The 21,536-nt window shown below is 47.4% G+C and overlaps 1 protein-coding gene across 1 annotated transcript in view; it reads right to left on the bottom strand.

Moving 5' to 3' along the window:
• The window catches only part of dph6 (diphthamine biosynthesis 6), a 59,256-nt gene extending 46,191 nt beyond the window's left edge, over positions 1 to 13,065 (bottom strand). Inside the window, exons 1-3 of the mRNA XM_062523337.1 lie at positions 12,931 to 13,065; positions 12,478 to 12,572; positions 11,986 to 12,170 (exon numbers count right to left, since the gene is read on the bottom strand). Coding sequence (XP_062379321.1) covers positions 11,986 to 12,170; positions 12,478 to 12,572; positions 12,931 to 12,953 — 303 coding nt within the window. The 5' untranslated portion in view covers positions 12,954 to 13,065. The remainder of the gene's footprint in view (positions 1 to 11,985; positions 12,171 to 12,477; positions 12,573 to 12,930) is intronic.
• Between the last annotated feature and the right edge of the window lie 8,471 nt (positions 13,066 to 21,536).

Genomic DNA, 21,536 nt, shown 5'->3' with positions numbered 1-21,536 from the left:
ATTTTTCAGAGTGTGTGTGTGTGTGTGTGTGCCTGTGTGGGTGGGTGTGTGTGTGTGCGAGAGAGAGAGAGAGACAGACAGACACAGTCGGACTGGGAGCAGACAGGCACAGCATCATCCAGCAACAATGAAGAGAGCGCAGGCTTCCCCGGGTCCAAGGGTAACCAGAGAAATAATTACACAAGATACGGTTACACTGCAATAACAGCGGCTTGCCGCCCACTCATAACGCAGTATGGGACAGGAGAAACATTCTCACACCCGCATTTTTTCCGTCTCTCTCTCTCCCTTCCCCTTTCCCGAATGACTTTGGAGCGCCTAGACCGTTTATAAACACGAGTGCATAAACCTCAGGACCCTCGAAAGGAGGTTATTTTTGGATGTGCCTTTGTTTTTGTCCCCATTATTGTCATCGCCCGGGAGACCGATCGGAATGAGAGAGCCTGACATTACTTTCTTATGGGTCTCTATTTTTCTGCACAAGCAGGAGCCACTTGGATTTCACAAATACTAGACATAGTTTCTCATCCTTTGTGGGAAAGGCGGGAGGAATAATTGTTGGAGCAGAGGGGGTGAGAGGGGTTGGGATGGGAGTGGGGGGAGGAGGTGGTGGTGGTGGTGGTGGTGGTGGGGTTGGGGGGTGGGTGGGGGGGTACAGAATGCATAAATCAGGAGAAATGGATATTGCAGGGGTGTTCCATGTATTCATGACACTATGAAAACATAAACTTTGATTTCATGCTGCTTCAGATATTTATCCACATTTTTTATTGCTGGGGTAATGGCTAAAAGAAGAGACGCGGCGGACCGTGAACACACACACACACACACACACTGCAGCAAGCGCCTGGGCAGGAGCTCGGCGAGAGCCGTTCAACTGATTTGTGTGGAAAGAAAATAAGGGCATAGGTAAACTTAATGATGCAAAACTATAACCACCCGATTTATCAATCATCCCAACAATTCATTTTCTGTCTAATTCCAGTATAAAGTCAAAGGGCCTATTATCACTGAAAACTTCCACACGCAAGCGCCACCTCTGTGTGTGCGCAGCTCTTGCCAAAACACGCAGCTAATTCCTTGGGCGGTCAATACAAATCTCTTCTCAGGAATAATTACCGCAAACAAGCGCAGGTTATCAAATTTGCTCTTAATGGGTGAATCATGTCTTTAGCTTCCCCCAATGCGCCTCCCTAACTGCAGCAGCTCCAGGCTAGTACTCCTGTATGCGTGCGTGTGTGAGTGTGTGTGTGTGTGTGTGTGTGTGGAGTGGGTGGGGGGATCTTGTAACAAAAGATGCAGACGACTCCCTCCATCTCTCTTTCTCTCTCCCATCCCGGCCCTAATTTCTTCGCCACTAAGCGGAGGAGACATCAATGAGAAAGCACGGGGCCCTAAAGCGGTGGCCCCTCTCAGACCTACAGGGCTGTCAGTGAGCGTACTTAGCCCCTTACAGTCATTAACGTCTCCTGCTAATTGTGAAATTCATTAAATCAAAGCGCGCCCCGCCGCTACCCCACCCCTGACTCCCACCCTTCTCCAATGTCGTTCATGAAAATGGATGGACTTTTTCAGAGTGATGAAGCCGTAACCGGCGAGGTGATTAAAGTGGCGAGACAGGCGCCGACGAAAAGAAAAAAAAAGAAGGACAAAGAAGAAAAAAAAAGAAACAATTGTTTGATTTTAATTTCAAGGCACCCCTTGGTGACTAGGTTTGAAATGACACATTATCGGCACTTCAAGATAGATTAAAAGCCGATAAATGTTTGGTGTGGAAAAATGAGGGGGGAAAGACAATTTTAGATATGACAAGAGGATGTCAAGACTTAAGGGTTTTATTAAAATTTGTTCACATCTCATCAAGTCTGCGATGGATATAATGCCCTTCTTAGAAACACTAAACATTCAAAGTTTCTTGACACTGCAGAAATTGTTTAATCTAAATTTCAGATGTTGGATATTGTGATTTAAGTTTGAAAGTACTTCTCTGCAAATTACGAGCACTCATCTATTCATGTCTGACACAAAGGTGTTAGACATCTTTGACACCTGAGGACTTAACATTGAATTGTTGTGCTTATATGTGTTAAGTGCAGCCTTTTTGAGGCTGTCCCTCACCCTGCTACGTGTTCTCCATGTGAGAGTGTGTGGGTGGTGGTGTGTGTGTGTGTGTGTGTGTGTGTGTGTGTGTGCGTGTGTGTATGTGTGTGTGTGTCTGTAATGGTCTTGCCCCCCGCACACATAGCATGACTAGGCAGGAAAGCGGCAGAGAGAAATTAATTAAAGTGCCTTGAATGACAGTTTGCTCAAGGGCACACAAGACCATCACGCGCCATGGCATGTCCTCGTTGTCATGGTGCCCCCCCCACCCTAATCCTCTCTCTCTCTCTCTCTCTCTCTCTCTCCTCTCTCTCTTTCTTTCTCTTTCTCCTCTCTCTCTCTCTCTCTCTCTCTCTCTCTCTCTCTCTCTCACACACGCCCCACCCTCTCCGGGATCCATAAGTGAGTGAGTGGACAGGACATGGTTTTAATGGGCCCCCTCCATTATATCAACTCCCTCTCTCTCCCCTCCCGTTGTAATGGGATTGTTCTTTGGGCCGCCACTGCGGCGGGCACACACACACACACACGGGGCTCTCTGTGGCGGAGACGTGCGGCGGCAGCACGGGGGCGCCGACAATTTGTGTTTAATAAAACCTCCAAACACTCCCGGGGCACTCGTGTCGCACGCCGGCATCCAGACACCTCGGCACGCCTCGCGACGTGACGAGGCCAGCGCCTCTCCCGCCCTCAACGAGCGGCTTCGATATTTGTTTTTCCGCAACGTCTTCATTATTTTTCTCTCGCTTAGTGGATGCCGTTTGGTTCCCAAGGTGACCCTTCGGCAGCCACACCTAGCCGAGGCTGACAGGCCGACACCGGGAGATGAGGCACACTTGTCCAAAGGGGAACAGTTCCGTATCTCCATTCCGTGCAGAATGATCCTAATATGGTCCCTCTTTAATAAATATCACCATAATGACGTCCAAACCCTTCAGGGGCGCAGGGTAACGGAAAACATTCTGAGTCAATGGGAGAGAAAGATGACTTGAGTCTAATGAGCAGAAAGCTACACAGCTACACTGTTAAGACTGCCATATCATGTGTAAATAGTAGCGGTTCAGCTGAGCAGCTAGCTAACCTGATTGGAGACACCTTTATTTTCCTCTCTCTGCCTCTTTCTGTGGGAAAGGACAGTCTCATGCTGTGAGTCACCGTGCATCACTCCTCCACAGTGAGGAAAGAAAATAGAAGATAACAAGTGTCTCTCAGAGGACGACGTATCGCATGTGGTACGTTCCAGAAGCGCCTTGCTTCTGCCAAGACGCCGCACTTCAGAGGAGCTGAGGTGGCCCGACACTCACTGTCGACTGTGAAAGGCACGTCATTTGGTTATGATAAACCACAAAGCAGCACTTTGGCTACAGACGAGATGACACAGCCTTTTGAAGGGTTCGGGTTCAAGGCTGGCTTCAGAAGAAATAGGAGCGCATTTCGCTGCCTCACCTTGTTGAACAGTTGAGAGCTGTGTTGACCCTTCCCCCCCCCACCCCCATGTCTTCTTCTTCTTTCTGTTTTCTTTTTTTCCCGCAATGAAACCGTTCCTGCGCATTCGTGTGGACTCTTATGGCCCGCAGTGCACACACAGGCATCGCTGTGATTCATTTACACTGACAGAGCTGTTTTCGCAGATAGGCCCGCGCATAAATATGCCACGCCGCACAGCTGGAAAACGTAGAAATTCATCAGGGTTAAAAAGTGGAGGAGGAGGAGGAGGAGGAGGGTGGGGGGGGGGGGAGAGATTAACGTTTCACGAGTTTCCTCTTAAATATATACGGTTACGTAAACAGAGCGCCAGACGTCAGGCGGGCTACGGCAGTCTCGAGCCCAGCCAAGGCAAGCACAAAGCGCTGGTTTCACTGCGTATTTGAGAGGGAGGAGGGGGGGGGGTTCTTTTCCTTAAAGGTTTTCCATATCAACATGTACGGAAAAGTAAAAGCTGAAATTTTAGCTGGGAAGCCGCACAGAACCAATCCATTTCCATCGCCGCTGACAATTCTGCATTAAGAGATTACTTCAGTGCGACTTAATTTATGGCAGGGGTGGGGTGTTCGGAGGGGGGGGACGAGGAGGGTGGCGTGTGCGCTGAGGTCAGAACCGAGCTTTTGTCATGAGACGGTGTGACGGCATCTGAGGAAAAGCCACTCAGTGTCAACTACCTGTCTCGCTTTGACAAGTCTGCAAACTCCCCCACCATCGAGGAGGGAGAACATTATCAACTGACGCCTTGATGAGGCTTTGCTCCCCCATGTGCACTGAGTCAACGCTTGGCTGAGACCGGCCGCCGGAGCCAAGGAACCCTGAGACAGTCCAGATGGAGTCATCTGCCTCTCTCGCTCACCCTCTGCCACAACACAATTCCAAGTATGGTCCAAAAAAGCCTTTTCTCTTTCAGGCTCTGAGACAGACAGAGAGAGGGACAGAGAGGGGGAGAGAAAGAGAGAGACAGAGACAGAGAAAGAGTGAGTAAGAGAGAACTTTATTACACTTAGAAACCATTTAAGCACTAAAAAAAAGTATTGCGACTGTCGACACTTTCTTCACACCTCAGACATCTCCATTCTTGCCCCCGACTCTCTCTCCCTATTTCTCGGGAAGAGAGGACAAAAACCACACACACAGGTCTGACACACTGTCCAGACTCCAGACGGTGTTTTTCTTATTTTGGTTACGGCTGCACCAGCAGGAGGGACCAGAGCCTCGCTGCCTCGCTCCTCTCCCCCGCCCCCTTCACTTCCACTCTCAAACACCTCTTTTCCAAAACTAGGCATAAAATGTTGTCTTCGTTTGATTTTTTTCTCTCTCTCTCGGCCTCGTACGGGTAGGTGGTGGTGGTAGCAATGGTAGTGGTAGTAGCAGAGTCCTTCAGCCTTCCCCCTGCTGTCAGGACCCAGCTGCACCGAGGCAGGAGTGGCTTGAGCACACAGTCAGACTCTCGGAGGCCTGAGCGCCCCTGATGACAGGCCCCTATAAAAAAGGTGAATGACTTCTTGGCGGAGAGGGAGGCACGCTGCAGGGACACTGAGCACTCCGAGACGGCGAAGACTCACTCTGGGCTTTCGGCTGGACTCCATAAAATGGGCTGTTGTTGTTGGAGCGGCTCCATTTTCAAAAGTGCTTTCATTGTTGACCTCACTCTCTCTCTCTCTCTCTCTCTCTCTCTCTCTCTCTCTCTCTCTCTCTCTCTCTCTCTCTCTCTCTCTCTCTCTCTCTCTCTTTCTTGTTCAGTGTTTGTACAGACTCCCCAAACCCTGAGATAATCATGGAACACTAACGACCATTTTACGCATCTGTGAATAGGCGATCATTATGGCCGTGATTTCAATCTGTTGTCCTTGGTTCACCCCTGCTACTGACACCAGTTCAGGGACAATGCCGTACACGGCCAAAGACATTAATGTGCTGTAAGTCGAGCGGCAAAGTATCCAAGTCTCACGGAGTCGCATGGCTTCCATTTCTCTTCAGGTAGTTTTGTGCCTTGCACTGATAATGGGAATCCCTTCAAGCGCAGACACTATCATGCTCATCCCAAGGAGTCAATCACAACTACGCGGCTATCGGTAAAAGAAGTGAGTAGATCACCAACTCTGGGGGGACAAAATGCCAAAGAAGAAAATATTGGCTAAACCCCTGTTCGCAGAGATTTGATGCAAATATCTCCGAGCTATGTCTACAAATCATCTTGGTGGCTAGGCTCCGTGAAAAAAAAAAAATCCTTCACTGGAACAATGCTCAACCCAGCATTAGCCGTTGCTGCCCTTGGCAAGCCGAGATAAGGCTATCTTATTCCATCATCGCTAAACAAGATTGAGCAAAGTACATTAGGCAGAAAAATACAAACAAATTACACAGGCTTTGGGCAAGCTTCTTTATCTCGTGTTTGTGAGGCTGTTAGCATTCAAGGGAAATGTGCGCGCGTGTAATAGATCCTGTCCCGCCACTTCCACACCAGCAGAAAACAATGCAAGCCCTGCCGTTATCAGGGGCATAATGCTATCCTTCCTCAAAAGGCAAAACAAGCCACACAAACCGTGATGCTCTCTAACAAAAAAAAAGGGGGGGGGGATTGTTTTCTAGAAATGTGAAAAACAAAGCTGTGCAAAGCACACGACTAAAAAGAAAAGGAGGAAAACGGGGGAGGCAAATTTCTCAGAGGAAAAAGAAAGGCACATTAAAAACTCTGTAAAGCCATTTATGCTGAACTAAAAGGAGAACACAATGACAGGCTAATAGAAGCTGTGGACCCTGCAGGCTTATTGACTAGCGTGCTCTCCCACCACCTCAAAGCCTCTCTGTCCGAAACAGGTGCACTTTTCTCATATTAGCCTTCCTATTGATCGGCTACCTCCTAGGAGTGACCTCCAAGTTCATGATTTATGTATTAAGTAGGTCTGAAGATATTGAATCCTTTTTATGCCTCCGCAATAATGTGGCGGTAATCAGAAGGGTTTGATTTTTCTCTCTCTTCATCTCTCTCTCTCTCTCCCTCTATCACTCTCTCTCCATCCCTCTCTTCACCTCTCTCTCTCTCTCTCTCTCTCTCCCTTGAACAGTGCTTTAGTGAGCACCGTGTTGCTGACACCTGCGAGCTATCGATCGCTGCGGCTGGCCGGCTCTCTCTGTCCCGTGGCCTGCTTGCGTCCTCACAGTGGGACAGTGCGGCCGAGCGCTCCGGTTCCCTCCACAGGCGCCTGGTCAAAGTTTCAGCAACAGTAAAGCCAGATACAAACAGCAAGAAGAAGGGGGGGGGGGCAGGGGCAGGGGAGAAAACAAGCCGGTGTTTGGACTGGCCGGATGAGAGAAAACTCCTCCTTTCCTCACACACACACACACACACCTTTCCCAATCTCTGGAGCCCCCCGGTCTTGTCTGCTGATGTCGATAATGGGGCGGGGGCCGATGGCGAGGGAGGCCGAGAGAGAGCGCCGGGATCGGGGATTATCTCAGCCGACTCCGTGTTTTAACACACACACACACACCGGCGGAAGGAAATGTTCGCAAAAAGATCTACAAAGGCCAAGCACTGCAGCGCTCGGGTGGATTTCCATGACATCTTCGAAGACTTTAAAAGACAAAAGAAAAGAAAGAAAGAAAGAAAAACAGACCCAGTACATATTGGCCCCAGGAAACCTATTAATGACCCCCCCCCCCCCAACACACACACCCCTTCACCCCTCACCCTTTCTTGGAGAACAATAACACAAAAGCGTTGATGAGACTTAGACAGAAGCATCGAGATGCTTCTCGAGTCGGGTTTTCATTTGAAGCGTACATCTCATCACCCATTATATTCTAGCAGAAGTCAGTTGTAAAGTTAAAGCAGCAAATTGATCTTTTTTTTTCGTGCGAGCAAATGGCACATGGCAATTTATGCACGGAGGATTATGATGGAATGCTAAGGTGTAAGAAATCACAAATGCATTGTTTTTTGTATTACAGCACAGTAATACAGGCTGGGAAATGTTATCAGATGTGCTTTTATGCTGCCTTGAATACAGTGGGGATTAAACCAAACGGAACCCTTTAGCGCAATGCAGCCAAAACAAACATGTAATCCTAGCAATCAAAACACCGCTCATCTAGTCCAATTCTGTTGTGAGAAAATGGACCTCACTCTGGCCAAAAAGTTGCTTTTGACAGGATCCATGTAACAAAAGTGGAGCGAGACAGCTGTGCAGCATCTAAAACTGTGGGGTCACACAGTTTGGACGTAATTGAGCGTACGAGTAGGGGTCGTGTTGTGGTGGGCTCGGGGTGGTTTCCAAGAGGCAGACTGGTTGTCAGGGAGGATGTGGGAAATGCAGCAGAGTCCCCCCCCCCCCCCCCCCCCCCCCCCCGTTCCTCAGCGCAGGCCGACGGGACAGCGCAGGAAGGATGGAGGGCCGCGCTAAGTTGTTATCGTGTAACGGCGGGCCTCTGACCTAACCTTCCGAGAGCCACGTCTGTGGCTGTCCATACAGTTCTCACACAGAGAGAAACACGCACGCACACACACACAGTTCTACTGACAGATATGCATAAACACGCACACATCTTCAGACATGTGTGCACCATACTCAGACACAGACACACACGCGCACACACACACACACACACACACACACACACACACACACACACACTCGCTCATACAGTATATCTTTGAACAGTCCCCAACCCACCCACTCATGTGCATCCTTCTTCCTCTCACCGCGGCACGGTGGGCATGAGCAGGGGGACTGGACCGGTCTTAGATGACTAATATAGCCCGTTGGAGGAGGCCAGAGGGGGGGCAAGGGGGGGGGCTGGTGCTTCAGCCCTGGGGTGACTGACACAGTTGATCTTGATCATGGGCAGCGCGCCTCTGTTGCAGCGGTACAGTATTGATACAGCCGCGGGGACACAGGCAGCAGGGCCTCCGCGAGCTCGCGCGGATATGAAAATAAAACAAACGCTGCCTAATTCCCTCTGACAATGTTGATATTTCATTTGCTCAGAGTCATCATAAACACTGAGCTCTTGAAGCCAAAAGAAGCATTGTGGCGTATTTCGGGGTTTTTTTATTCTTAGGCAACCTGTGGACAGATGTTTTCCTTTTAGCTCCTTTCTTTTCTTTGATTCCTCTCTCTTCTTTTCGCCGGGAATGCTTAAATCTCTTGCATCGCAAGATAAAGCCGACATTCAATCCGGGGTCTTGATTTATGAGGCATGCGCTTTAAGAAAAGGATGCATCAATCTCAGGCCACATCCCCTGCAATCAGCGCCGACGTGGAGAAATGAAAGACCCCCCCCTTCTCCTCTACCGTCAACCAAACACTTATTTCTCCCACTGAAAAGGACCCCTGGTTCAAAGATCAGCCTCATCTGCTGGCTGGCCGAGGGTATGTTATGGCGTGTCTCTCTCAGATTACACACTTCAAAGCTGGGGAGACGACCCTGTTGCCATTCAGTGGAGGGGACCAATGCAACGACCGTATTGTCACATTGCTATTATAACCACTGCATCGTAGAATTTTTTTGGGGTGTTGACAATACAGTGAAATAAAATGATTCCTTCTTTTGATTTTTAAATCGTTCACTGTGCTCACTGGGGGAAACAGAGAAGAGTTGAAATTGTATTTAAAAACTATGTTTTCAAAAAAAGCCGTAGGTGGCACTGTTGCCTCACTGACCGCGAGTTGTGGAGTTTCAAGGATAGTGTCGAGGCATAGAAGGAGGCTGAATAGAAGAGAGAGAGGGAAAACTAGTCTGATTCAATGCAGCACCTCAAGAATTCTTTCATCTATGTTCATGTGTCATTTGCCAAATAGATTTTAATAACATCTAATTCATTCAAACCGCGAGGATGGATCTTTCAAAATATCACACTTCCAAAACAGAACACATTTTTGATGCTAAAACTGCTCTTTCCTGTGAGGCTGATTTAATAGCTAATTATCATTCAAGTTTTTTTCCCCCCCTTCTTCTTCATCTCCCATCCACCACAAATAAAACGCAGAATTGGCCCTGAGTAAATAAATCAGAGGACTTTAAATAAACTAAAGGCCCTACTTCTATGAAACGGAAAAACAGAAATGGAAAGCTTTTCGATAACACAGCGGCAAATTCCCACTTTAACCTCAACTCCCCCATATAATATCTCTATCGGTGAGGGCCGTAAATATATCTGGCAATATCCTTTTCCTAGGGAGAAATGTCAGAGACTACAGAGAAGTGGTTGACACCGGCCCAGTCACCAGTCAGGCCAGAAAGCCACTGACCACTCATCGCCGGGCGGCAATAAACCGCAGAGAGGTGCAGGGGAAAGGGCACCCCTAAATAGTCATACAGGAAATGTGTCCGTGTTAGTGACACAGGGAGGATATGACTGTTTATCACACGCTGCTGTAAGTCCACAACTCTTCACAAATCCTGTAAACAATGTAAGGGCTCCCCATGTCAGGGGGTGGGGGGGTGGGGGGGTTGTGTTCTATCCTGTGCCCCCTGGGGCCCCTCGCCGCACGGCACGTTCGAGGTTGAGGGGGGTCATTTGAATCCTCTACTAGACGTGGAAAATTAGGGAAACTTCATCACATGACCTCACCCAGGCCAACCAGGGTCTAAAGAGGTGTGTGTGTGTGGAAAGAGGGGGGGGGGGGGCGTGTGTGCAAAAGCAACAGTGGCACAAGAGAGGGATGAGAAGAGAGGGAAAAAAAGAGAGGAGAGGAGAAAACAGAGGACGCAGTGAAAAAGACACAGAGAGGGAGGCAGGGGAGCAAGAGTCAGAGCGCCTCGGGCAGGTTCTCGGGCCCTCCCTGAAAGCTCTGGCTGTGCTGCGTCGGACAGGGCACCTGGAGGACCCCCGCGCTGAATGAACATGTCTCGGCTCGGACCTGTGGGGAGACCACTCTCTCCCCTTCCTGTTTACACCGTGTCAGGCCATCACAGTCCCCCCTCGATGCTCAGCCCTCCAGCAAAAAAAAAAAAGAAAACAAAAGAAAAAAGAACACACACACCAGCCCTCCTCTAAAAAGTAACAGCCCCTTAAAATTTGATGCAGTTCGCATAGAAGAAATATGGGGGGGAGAGGTGCTACGCTGCATCAAATCTATGGCACAGTGACGGTAAGCTGCCAGGAGATCTTGGTATTGACGCCAGGTGTAACTACACACTACGCTACTTCCTCCTTCAAGTCAGGTGAATGGTGCCAGAGAGTATTAAGCACAAACAAACAAACAAACAAACACACATGAAACAAACAACAACAAAAAAGCTGTCAGACAGCCACCACAGATGACCACCAGATAACCATCAATTATTAGGCTCCAGAATTAATATTTACACACTGACTAGATATAAAATATGAATCTGATGATGCAGCTTAAGCATTTACAAATTCCTTTTGCTCTGACATTTGCCAAGAGTCAAACAATGTACCACCTCATCTCATGCAACCACGGTTTTAGACCAGCTGGGAGACACACACATCAATAAAAAATAAACCAAAAAAATATGATAGCTCAAAAACTTACAGCAGAAGAGTATAAATCACAACTGGTTTACCACACTAACAAACAAAATACTTATTTCTCCTTAAGGAATATTGACTCATGGAGTTTCTAGAACAAACGTAAAGCTAAGTAAGTGATAACTTATTGTTGTAAATGCTCGGTCTGAGAAAAAAATCACTTAACACGTACATTCTGGAGTCAATAATCAGTGACTCAAATTTCAACATGGTTCAGATGTGTTCGCAAACTTCCACACAGTGGGACATCTGCGTCTGCAATTGTGTTGTGTCTATACTGCATAGTGAAGGGACCAGGTGGAATCCTACCTCAAGTCTGATTGAAGCTACCTAATGCTACAGCTGTGTCCTCCTGCTACTTAAAGTGACTGTAACGCAGTCAGCAGCGAGCCCTGTTAGAGCAGCATGCTGATAGGTGGAGAGGTGGCCCGTGAGGGAACGCAGGCCTGCCTGCCTGCCAGCCATCACATCGCTCTCTGCTCCGGCTGACGCACATGCGTTCAGGAACACTGTCACACAGATAGCAAAGGGTGGGGTGACGACACCATTCCCACACCTCCACTGAGTGAGTGGCGCTCTGTACGTAAACACCATTTTCACCTAGAAACTCTGCGCTCATTTTCAGCTTCACAGACAAAATATAGCAAGTCTTTAAACATGTGAACTTCTTCTTACACTATCAAAGCTGTGGTTATACTATCGCCTTCACGAACTGTTAACAACCCTACATTTCATCAAGTTGTTAAATAGCTGGCAGTCACAGATTGAACAATTAATGGGTGATACTGATTGTCTAGCAAGTTTCTGTGACACGTTTCACCTGTGGAAGCAGAGGAACTACTATGTACATAGTGTGCAACCTACACTAACTCAAACTGCTGTCTCATGTTGCCATTCACCTTGACCAGCTTCAGTAGATGGTAGAGATCCTCCACCTCATCGCCTTCTCGTTGACTGTACTCCCTCCCGGTGTCTAGACTTGATCCCTCGATGGTGCGTCTGTACAGTGGAAGATCCATGGCCTCAGCATAGAGGTCAATGGCCTGATGACCCACAGTCTGGTACATGTAACTGTCCAACTCATCTGGTGAGAAAAAAAAAGTTTTATCCATCATGTAGCCTATTTGTTCACAACTGTGCCTTTACTTACACCTGTCAATTACTATTAAGATAGTAAGCTAAAAAAAGAAAGAAAACAATGTTGTATCTATAAAGTTGATGGCTTTGTCTTTATGTACAAAGTATATGATGTAAAGCTATGTAAAGTCATGATATGTCCATATGCTCTGTGAGTTTGTGTGTAAACATAATATTTTTTTAAAAAGATAGTAAGCTAATGTCCCTTCAGTTCTGACAGTGTGTTTGGCAATGAATGCAGTTAGGTTGCTCACCTGTGTGTTCAACTGGTCGCAGGTTGGCAAGAGCCACTATTGTATGTCCTGCAGCAACACACTGCATCATATTGTAGCAGCTGTCCTTCCCACCGCTGCATGGAAACAGGGAGAATGGATGATACAAAGACTCATTTAAACACAGTGGCGTGTTTTCTTTTATTAGTTTTTTAAATGTGAGAATGGGAGAAAAAATGAGAATAGAAAGGTAGGCTAAATGCAACTTCATACTACATCCTAAGAACGATCTCGGGATTTCATGATGACAACTAACCGATTACATATGCTGGGGGATGATTAGTGGTTACTAACATAACTGACACGATAACATGCATCGACAATGTCTTCATCGACACCTATTCATAAGTAGGAATCATGAGGGACACATCAGTAGCCTAGGCTACTGTCAACAGTTAAACTTCACACTTCAAGATAGAGGACAACGGCTATTACCTTATTAGCGCAACAACCTTCATTTTCTGTAATGAATATTTTCATTTGAGATAAGTAGAGTACTCGGGGAACGTTTAAAGGAGAGCCCTCTCTAAGTAATCCGGCGAAAACGGCAATACACGCCGGTTGTCAGCCTGATTTGTAAACACTCCCCACAGCACAACGTGCATTGGTAACTTCCGGGGTTGAAAGCCCTCTACAGGCGGCTGCCTTATTTACTGCCTGTTTAAAAATAGCACTTCAATGAACACTTCTAAATGCAATAGCACTGTTCGGAGGCATGCACAGTTTAGTATAACACTGCATTTATCTTAGGCTACTGATTCAAACAATGTCATTACACGCTTACACAGATCACAATTCATGGTTTCAGGAACGACACTTTCAGAATATAGGCTAAAGAAAATGGAAAAGGTACAGAGAACAGACATTCCTGAAGCCTAAGATTTTCAGGTTTGTAATCATGTAGCCTATGACTATTTCTGGTAGCAGTCTGTTAATACCTCATTGAAAGTCCTTTAGTTTTTGAAAATTCGTGATAGACATTTGTTATTAACAGAAAAAATCCCTTCAGAAAAACGCAAGTGTTTGCTGTTGTTGCAAAACAGGGTTTCTTATGTTTGTTAGAGGGCCCCAGACTTTATATTCGAAATTGCTTGCCCTTGAGAAACCTATGTGGAAATAAGCTTTGAGCAGAGCTATTTAAATAATAGCAAAGGAATTGATTCTCTTGTCAGCAAAGCTTCTGACATTTTATTTATTTAGTTAGTAGTTATTTTTTTTAGGGGGGGGTGCATGTTAAAACCCAAATGAGAATGAAAAGAGTAGCCTAATAATGCTGTAGGCCTACATATTTAAATGAATAACAAACTTGGCACATTTCAACCAAACTCTTCAGAGGACTTTTACAAGCAGTAGTGGTTGCACCAGAGCTAAATGCACTCGGCCAACAATATATCTAGCCCAAGCAGAACAACAAAAGCCCATATTGTGCTATTCACACAGGTTGCGTTTCCCCCCTCTGAGGCAGTGCTGTGGCTTAGAGGAAAGCCTTTGATGCTCCTTTTGCTCTCTCAGTTGTTGTGCCAGAGCAGAATAATTGCATTGCCTTCGTGTACTTCCCTCACCTTCTGCCCCTAAGCAGGCCATAGGCAACTGATTTTGTCTGAATGTACAAAATTGAAAGAGACATCTCCTCAGCCCTCTGCTTTTCCAAATGTTCCCCTCCCCAGTTTTCTTTGCTCTCCCTCTTTTTTTTTGCCTTTTTTAGATCTGGCAGTGCTGCTGTAGTACATTGATAAACCATAGGTAGGCTATTTAAACAGAGGGTAGAGTGACCACATAGCAATGGCTTTATTAGCATGCTATATGCAAGATGGTGTCAGTTGAAGTTGTGAAGTTGAACTTGTTCACTCAAGTTGGTGTAATTTAGCTAATTTAAGCCATTTGTATTCATGGAGTACTGTATATCAACTGTTGCTTTTCACTATCAGGAGCATTTCGGGAAGACGTGTAATGGTTTCATGGTGTGAAAATCACAATAGGTTCTCATATTGTGCCTCACCTTCAGTGCTCTCCACCATAACCAGTTCCAATATGTCTTTTGGTCAGTGACATTATATCAAACCGACTACTGATATTCACATGTTGTCAGACCTGGCCATGACTGATGTAAATGACCACACTTAACTTTACTGGCTCATTAAATATTTCATTTCCTCAGAGATTAATAAAGAGCTTTGTTGTTCATTTTTATTTGTGGCTGTAGTCGGCTGGTTTAAAAGAGAGCTTTATGTCCTTTTTGTAGCCATGTGGAGGATAAAAAGTGTTGATGGATAGTGCAACTGAGGCACAGGCAATGAAGTGAGTATGAGGAGCATAAATATGGAGGCTAGGCAAGGGGAAATGGAACGGCACCCTTGGCCTTTTCCTTAAAAGAGCATGTACATACGACAGTTGATTTACACAGATACACAAACTAATTTTTGTTGCACAAGGACACAAAAACTTTGGGGCGCAATGAGAAAGCAAGGCCTGAAATCACCGGCTGATGTATTGAGTGCCGGGACAAGCCAGTCAAGGTTGAACAGAGAGACGTAAGAAAATCACACTCTCTGCTGTTGTGTTTATGTTCTGTTTTTAAAGGGGTATGCGGTATGGATTTCATGAATTGTGCAGTGTGACATTGGTGTGCTTTCCAGAGATGCATAGGAGATGTTTATGTTTGCATTTAACAGACCCTGATGATTTTTTATTTTTTTTAGTTTTATGTAACTAATGGCTGAGTAGTGATTAATGCTTTAGTGATGGAGAAATGACAGCTTCAGAAATCCTGATTCACTTAAAGGGAATTTTTAAAGCAAAATATTACCCATATTTGGTGTTAAAAACAATGTTCTCTGTTGGTATGTGCGCAATTCATATGACCTCATCTTTCAAAGGGATGTCTCCATTTTCATGAACAAATAGTACAGTGGTTCTTGAAAGGGCATTTGCTTTTAACAATCATTTCCCTTCCCATTACCTTGTATTTGTAGCCTTCCCTTAGCGGGGGAAACCTGCTCGAGCTCAAAGCAGGGCCACACTCCGTGTTCTGACTTGGCATAGAATTCAATTTGGGCTGCAATTTTTCATGTGCCCACAAAACAAAGTGCAGAGCCGCCTCTCTGTTTGTAGCCAGTTGGAGTGGTTTATAATCGGCAGCTTTGTCCGCCGGTGACACCTGGCTGTGCTCAGACTTCTGCTCATTCTCTGAGGTCGCTCTGTTTGTCTCTCTGTTTGTCTCTCTCTCGCTCCCTCTCTTTCTCTCTGGCTCCCTCTCTTTCTCTTGCATTCTGTCTCTCTCACACACACTCTCTCTCTCTGTCTGTGTCTTCAGGCTCACCAGGCCTCCCCAGCACATAGTCTGCCTCAGACAGTGATGGATTCGGCTGTACATTCTATTCAACAGCCCATGCACGCAAAACGCAGGCTTCCAGTCCGGCCCTAATGACTGACGAAAGGGGCCGTGAGGGGAGCCTGGGCGCTTCTGCCGCTGATTGAACATTTACTTCAAATTACTGGAAATGTAGCTTAAGAGAAGACCTGGGTACTTGTCCTTCAGGAATGGCACGTGAGTATTGTTGAGAGCACACAGTATAATACAGAGATGCTTACACACGCACACACACACACAGTCACACACAGTCACACACATGCACACATACAGTATACACACACACGCACACACAGGCACACATACTGTACACACGTACGCACACACACATACACATGCGTGCAGACACACACACACATGCACATGCATGCACATGCATGCACACACACACACACATGCACATAAAACACACACACACACACACACACACACACACACACACACACACACACACACACACACACACACACATACCCCCCCCACACACACACATACACAAACAAACAAACACTCACACTTTCATGAAAGGAGAAAACTATATACACAACTTTGACTTAAAATGCACATTCAGTACTAGAGGTTCATAAGAAAATAGGTCCCCCAAATTCTTGATTCAGATCCATAATATGATTCCCTCCATCAGAGCCTCATTAGCGATAGCATCACACTAATGATGCCTCATTGGGGCCAAACCACATCCAAAGCAGTTAGTAAACAAACCTACATGGGGAACCGTGCCCATTTTTACAGACAATTAACTATCATGAGGCTTCTAAATGGATTAGCATTCCCATTAATGTCTGAAGCCAACAGGGCCCTGATTGGAAATGTTCGGAGATGTGCTCTGAGCAGCACTATTTGATTCAAATTGTGTTTGATCACAGAATGATCCTGTAAATGTCTCCAGTCAGCAAATAATAGCAGTGGGTGTTGGGACCTTTTTCTGAGAGTCTTCTGCTCTCTTTCGCTGATTGTTTATGGGAGAGAAAAACAATAGAAGGACTGATTTAATTTGATGAAAGCAAATGCGTCTTTGTTCTCTTCATGCAAATGAACCCCTTTTCTCTGGTATGATTTGCTTTATTTGGTCCTAGTTGTCTTAGAGTTTTATGTGAGTAAACAAAAATGACTCATCCTTACTTTTTTGCAAACATTCAACCTAACGCTGACAACGATTTCTCAGTTGTGTTCTATCAAGTCACAGTTATAAATGCAGAATGTATGTAGCTACCCATACATCACAATATAATGTGATTTTCCAAACTGGTGAAATTTCCTTGATTCAAAAGTGTTTTCCTTCCAACAATTCAAGGAGATCGCCGCTCATTTTTTCCAGCCTCCTGTGAAGTCACAGCCAAAGGGATGTGGTCCATTAGAGTACATGATTCCCCTTCATTATAAAGCAGCCTGAGAAAACTGCACCCAGCGCAGCTCTGCTCGCACCTGACCCCGGTGCCAAAGACAATTAGACAGCCAGACGCTCGAACATTTCACAGGATCGCACACACTCGTTTTAATCCATGGCCTTATCTTAATTACCCAAAAAAAGGGAGTCTGGTAAATCCAGACTCCAAAGCTTTCCTGATTTCAGGTCCAAATATTTCTCCAATCACTCATAACGGAGACAAATGCTCTGCAGGTATTTCGTGAGCTTTTTTTTTCCCCCTGTGAAAACGCTCTAAATGTGTGAAGATTGATTAGTTCTCTTTCAATCCCAGCAGAAACGGAAATTAGTTCAATTCTGGACAGTATCCGTTTTTCTCTTTCAAATTTTCTGAAGTTTTCTTCCCATTTAAGTCAAATTCATTTTTGCAGAGGGCTATATCTAATTTTTTTTATGGAGTGTGCCTCTCCTTTCTCAACAGGAGTATTTTTCATTATTATTGCTCTTAATGATGGTCCAGGAAGAGGTATTTTTCATCTACTGCCTCGGCCTTGCCCATGAAGTGATGGCGTAGGCCATAATTGGGATGTCTGCTCTCCGATATACAATCCGCGGACGGTTTCCCTCTCGCCCGACAAACACAATCTTAATCCAGGAAATGGCTCGCCATCCACATATTGGATGTGACGTGGGAGGGTGGGCGCCGCGGCGATCCCTGTACGCCCTCCCCGAGCATCAAAGCTCTTCCTGGGCCTGTTCTGGGTTTCCCCCGTGATGAGGTGTGACACTCGGCAAACACAAAAAAGCCTGCGCCCCTCTCACGGGCCTGCGCTGCTTTTCTTGGAGCCCTCCCCCTGTGCCCGGTGCCAAGTCAGCTTGTCTGGAGTCGGAGTGGGCTCTGGGTCTCTAAATGTGTTTATATGTGTGCGATGTGTGTGTGCGATGTGTGTGTGTGTATGCGGTGTGTGTGTGTGTGGTTACAGAGCCCTTGCTTGTTATGATGTAATCGGTCTCCCCTAATCAAGGCCACCACCTGCTTTGCGTTGGGTCAACACGTGGATGCTGGAGTTGATGCCAGTAACCCTTCCCACTATACCCTCCCCCCTTCCGCAACCTTAGCGCCGTGCCCCCTCCCCACCCTAGTCTCTCTCGCTCTTGAACCTGCTTCTGCCCTCCACCAGCACCACCTCCACCAGCACCACCCACCCCCTCCTCCATCTCCTGCTGGGGCTCCAGTGCACTCCAACTTCAATCAGCGCCGCGCCGCGCTGCACTGCGCTTACCTCACCGCTCCCGAGCGCCTGCATGTGCGCCCGATTGAAAAATTGTTACCGCTCTAAAAAGGGCTTAATCCACTCCTCTCTCCTCTCCTCCGCCCTCCTCTTCCTCCTCCCCCTCCTCAGGGGAAAAAAGGATGGGAGGAAGGGAAGAGGAAAGAAAAAAGAGAGGAGAAGAGAAGAAAAGAAAAGCCCATCCAAATGAGAGCGAATGGAATGATGGAATGAGGAGGGAATGGCACAGCAGATCTCTCAGCTCCACTTCATCCCACACCCAAAATAAACACTGTGTGCTGATGAAAAGGGCCCAACATGGCTGTCAGTGGACACTCAATACCTCTCCTGTGTGGTGCCCCTCTGACACATCCAATAAAGAGCAGCTTCATCCTAATGTGATGGGCTTCTCCTGAACCCCACCGCCACCCCAGCCCCCCTTACACACACACACACACACACACACACACACAGTCTCACACACACACTGTCTCACACACACACACACACACACACACACACACACACACACACACACACACATACACACACACACTTTTCTGGAGACAGCAGTAAGACGTCACCTGCCCTCCGTTGGCCAGGCTCCCTCCTTGCAGGGCCGAGGAGGTGGCGCTGCCATTTGTCTTGTGGTTTTGATCGCTGGCTATTCCTCCGCATGCCATCCAGCGTCAACAGCGACTCTATAAATATCCAGCCCCACACAGCACATTAGGAGTGAGCCTTCGGGAGTGTGTGTGTGTGTGTGTGTGTGTGTGTGTGTGTGTGTGTTGGGTTAAAATGAGTGTAAGAGAGGGAGAGCTGTCTGCGAGGATGGTTGTGGTGATGGAACACTTCGGTTGTGTCCCAGTCCGGCTGAGGGAGCGAAGGTGTGTATGTGTGTGTGTGTGTGTGCGTGCGCGCACACTCGCGCGCTTACAGTGAGCTGGAAAGCCACGGCGACCACATGGGAAACATTATTTCCTCCAATCAGAGTTATTATCCGTCTGAGTCACCACGGTCGAGGGCTTTGAAGGGAGCCGGGCCCCTGACGGGCCCATCCGCAGACCCGTGCGTAATAGCACCTAAAATATTTAACTTGGTGAGTGTCTGTCTGCGTGTAAAGTTTTATACATCGGAAACCAAAGGAGAGTTTTATCCCACTGTCCAATTTGGGTTTCACTCCAAAGGCCCGTCCTTGAAGGCCTAACCACGTTCAGATGTCGGTGGGGATGGCTTTTTGGGTGCAGTTGGCTGCTTCTTCCCATGGTGTGGACTAAAATAGACATTTATTTCCACAGGGCCATTGTTATGATGTCTCTAACCCCTGCCTCCTCTCAAGTGCTTCCACTTTCATGCACGTCCAAAACGCCTTTTTTCCCCCCTTTCTTCCGCGAGGAATGTGATGCCGTGTTAATGTAAAGCAGTGTTGGTATAACAGTGAGCAGTATATTTTTGCGATAGCCTACCCATATCACATTTGAAACATTCTTTTTATCCCCCCGACGCTTGCCAATGCAGTGTCTCGCAGCGCAGACAAAACAAATCTGAATCGTTTTTATTTGAACCAGATTTGGTTCCATTGTGTTTTAAAACACCCATACCCAGATCATACGTCTGATGTAAATGGCAAATTGCACGTGTGCCGCACATTTTGTGAGTGTCAGCTGGGGATATCGAGACCTCAAAGCCGGCGGCCGGCGCCGAGCGCCTGAAAGGGTTAAAGACGGCCGAGCTTATGGCAGGTGTTTTGTGAAAGATGGCTTCCAATCATTTAAGACAATTCCGGAGCCTTGACTAACCATAAATAAGAAAACAAAAGCCAAGGCCTTGGCGCGCCATCCTCCCACCAGCGTTACGGCCCCGTGCTCCAGATGAAAAACTGTATAAGTGTCTGGGTGTGACCTCAAGTTTACGGCCCGAACCTGTTGATGCTGAGCGATTGATGGTCGCCCGTGTGGAGCAGGGACCGACGCTACCCCCCCCCCCCCCCCCAACTCATCCTGACTACTGCCTCAGCAAGAACCGAAATGAGTTCTCTCGACATTTCTACTGCGAGAAGCGCTTCAGTGTCTTTGTACCCCTCTCAGGTTTTTTCTGGGCTATATATATAGGTGAATTCCATGCACTGGGCCAATCTTGTGTGCGGTTGGAGTTCTGTGATTAAAGTGTATAAAAAGAGAGGCAGGCCCACTAAAGCGGCGTGATTTACGGAGCTGTCACCCCGGTTCAGGCGGGGCAACAAGTTCAGCCCTCAGCAGGAGGAGTGTAATGAAAATGAAACAGGAAACCCAACAGCGACGAGGAGGAGGGGTCGGGGATGGAGAGAGTCAGAGAGAGAGAGAGAGAGAGAGAGAGAGAGAGAGAGAGGACAGAGTGAGGGACGTGGCGGTGATGGGATGAGAGGCCGTGGTCTGTCTGCTGTGGGTCGGGATCAGCGGACAGTGCCCCCACGCTGGGAAAGAGGCGGCCCCCTCGCAAACGCAAGAAAAGTCACAGAGGGCCGTGACCTGCGGCCGACCTCTCGGTGACCCGCCGCACAGACCCTGCCGCATCATTTCCTGCGACGCAGGATTCATCTGTTGGCTAGAAGGGGCTTTTGATACCTCAAGTGCGGGGCCCGGCTATAAAAGATACATCCTGGCGGGCCTTCCTACGCTTTGTGTTTATTACCCCCCCACCCCCACCCCCACCCGCGCCACCACCACCCACCAACCAACCGCTCGTACACACACTCGCCCTCGCCACCCCACCCATCCTAGCAGAGCCATTAGCCCCTGGCTCACCTTTCCCATTCAGGGTTCACGGCCGGGGCATGTGGACGAGGGCCCAAACGACGAGTGTGCAGGACGAGCGTCTGCGACCCGAGGCGCTCTGATGTTCTTAAGAGCTTCCAAAAGGGAGGATCCTGGGTTTGTTTACGCCATCTCTTAACAGCGAAAGGAAGAAAAAAAGAACGGGACAAAAAAAAGCGCGCACACAACACAGGCCGGCCTCGGGAAGGGAAGGGAAGGAATCG

This window comes from Sardina pilchardus, chromosome 20 (assembly GCF_963854185.1).
Source record: "Sardina pilchardus chromosome 20, fSarPil1.1, whole genome shotgun sequence".
Lineage (NCBI taxonomy): Eukaryota > Metazoa > Chordata > Actinopteri > Clupeiformes > Clupeidae > Sardina > Sardina pilchardus.
The sequence above is the reverse complement of the archived record's forward strand: the minus strand, read 5'-3'. Positions and strand labels throughout refer to the sequence as shown.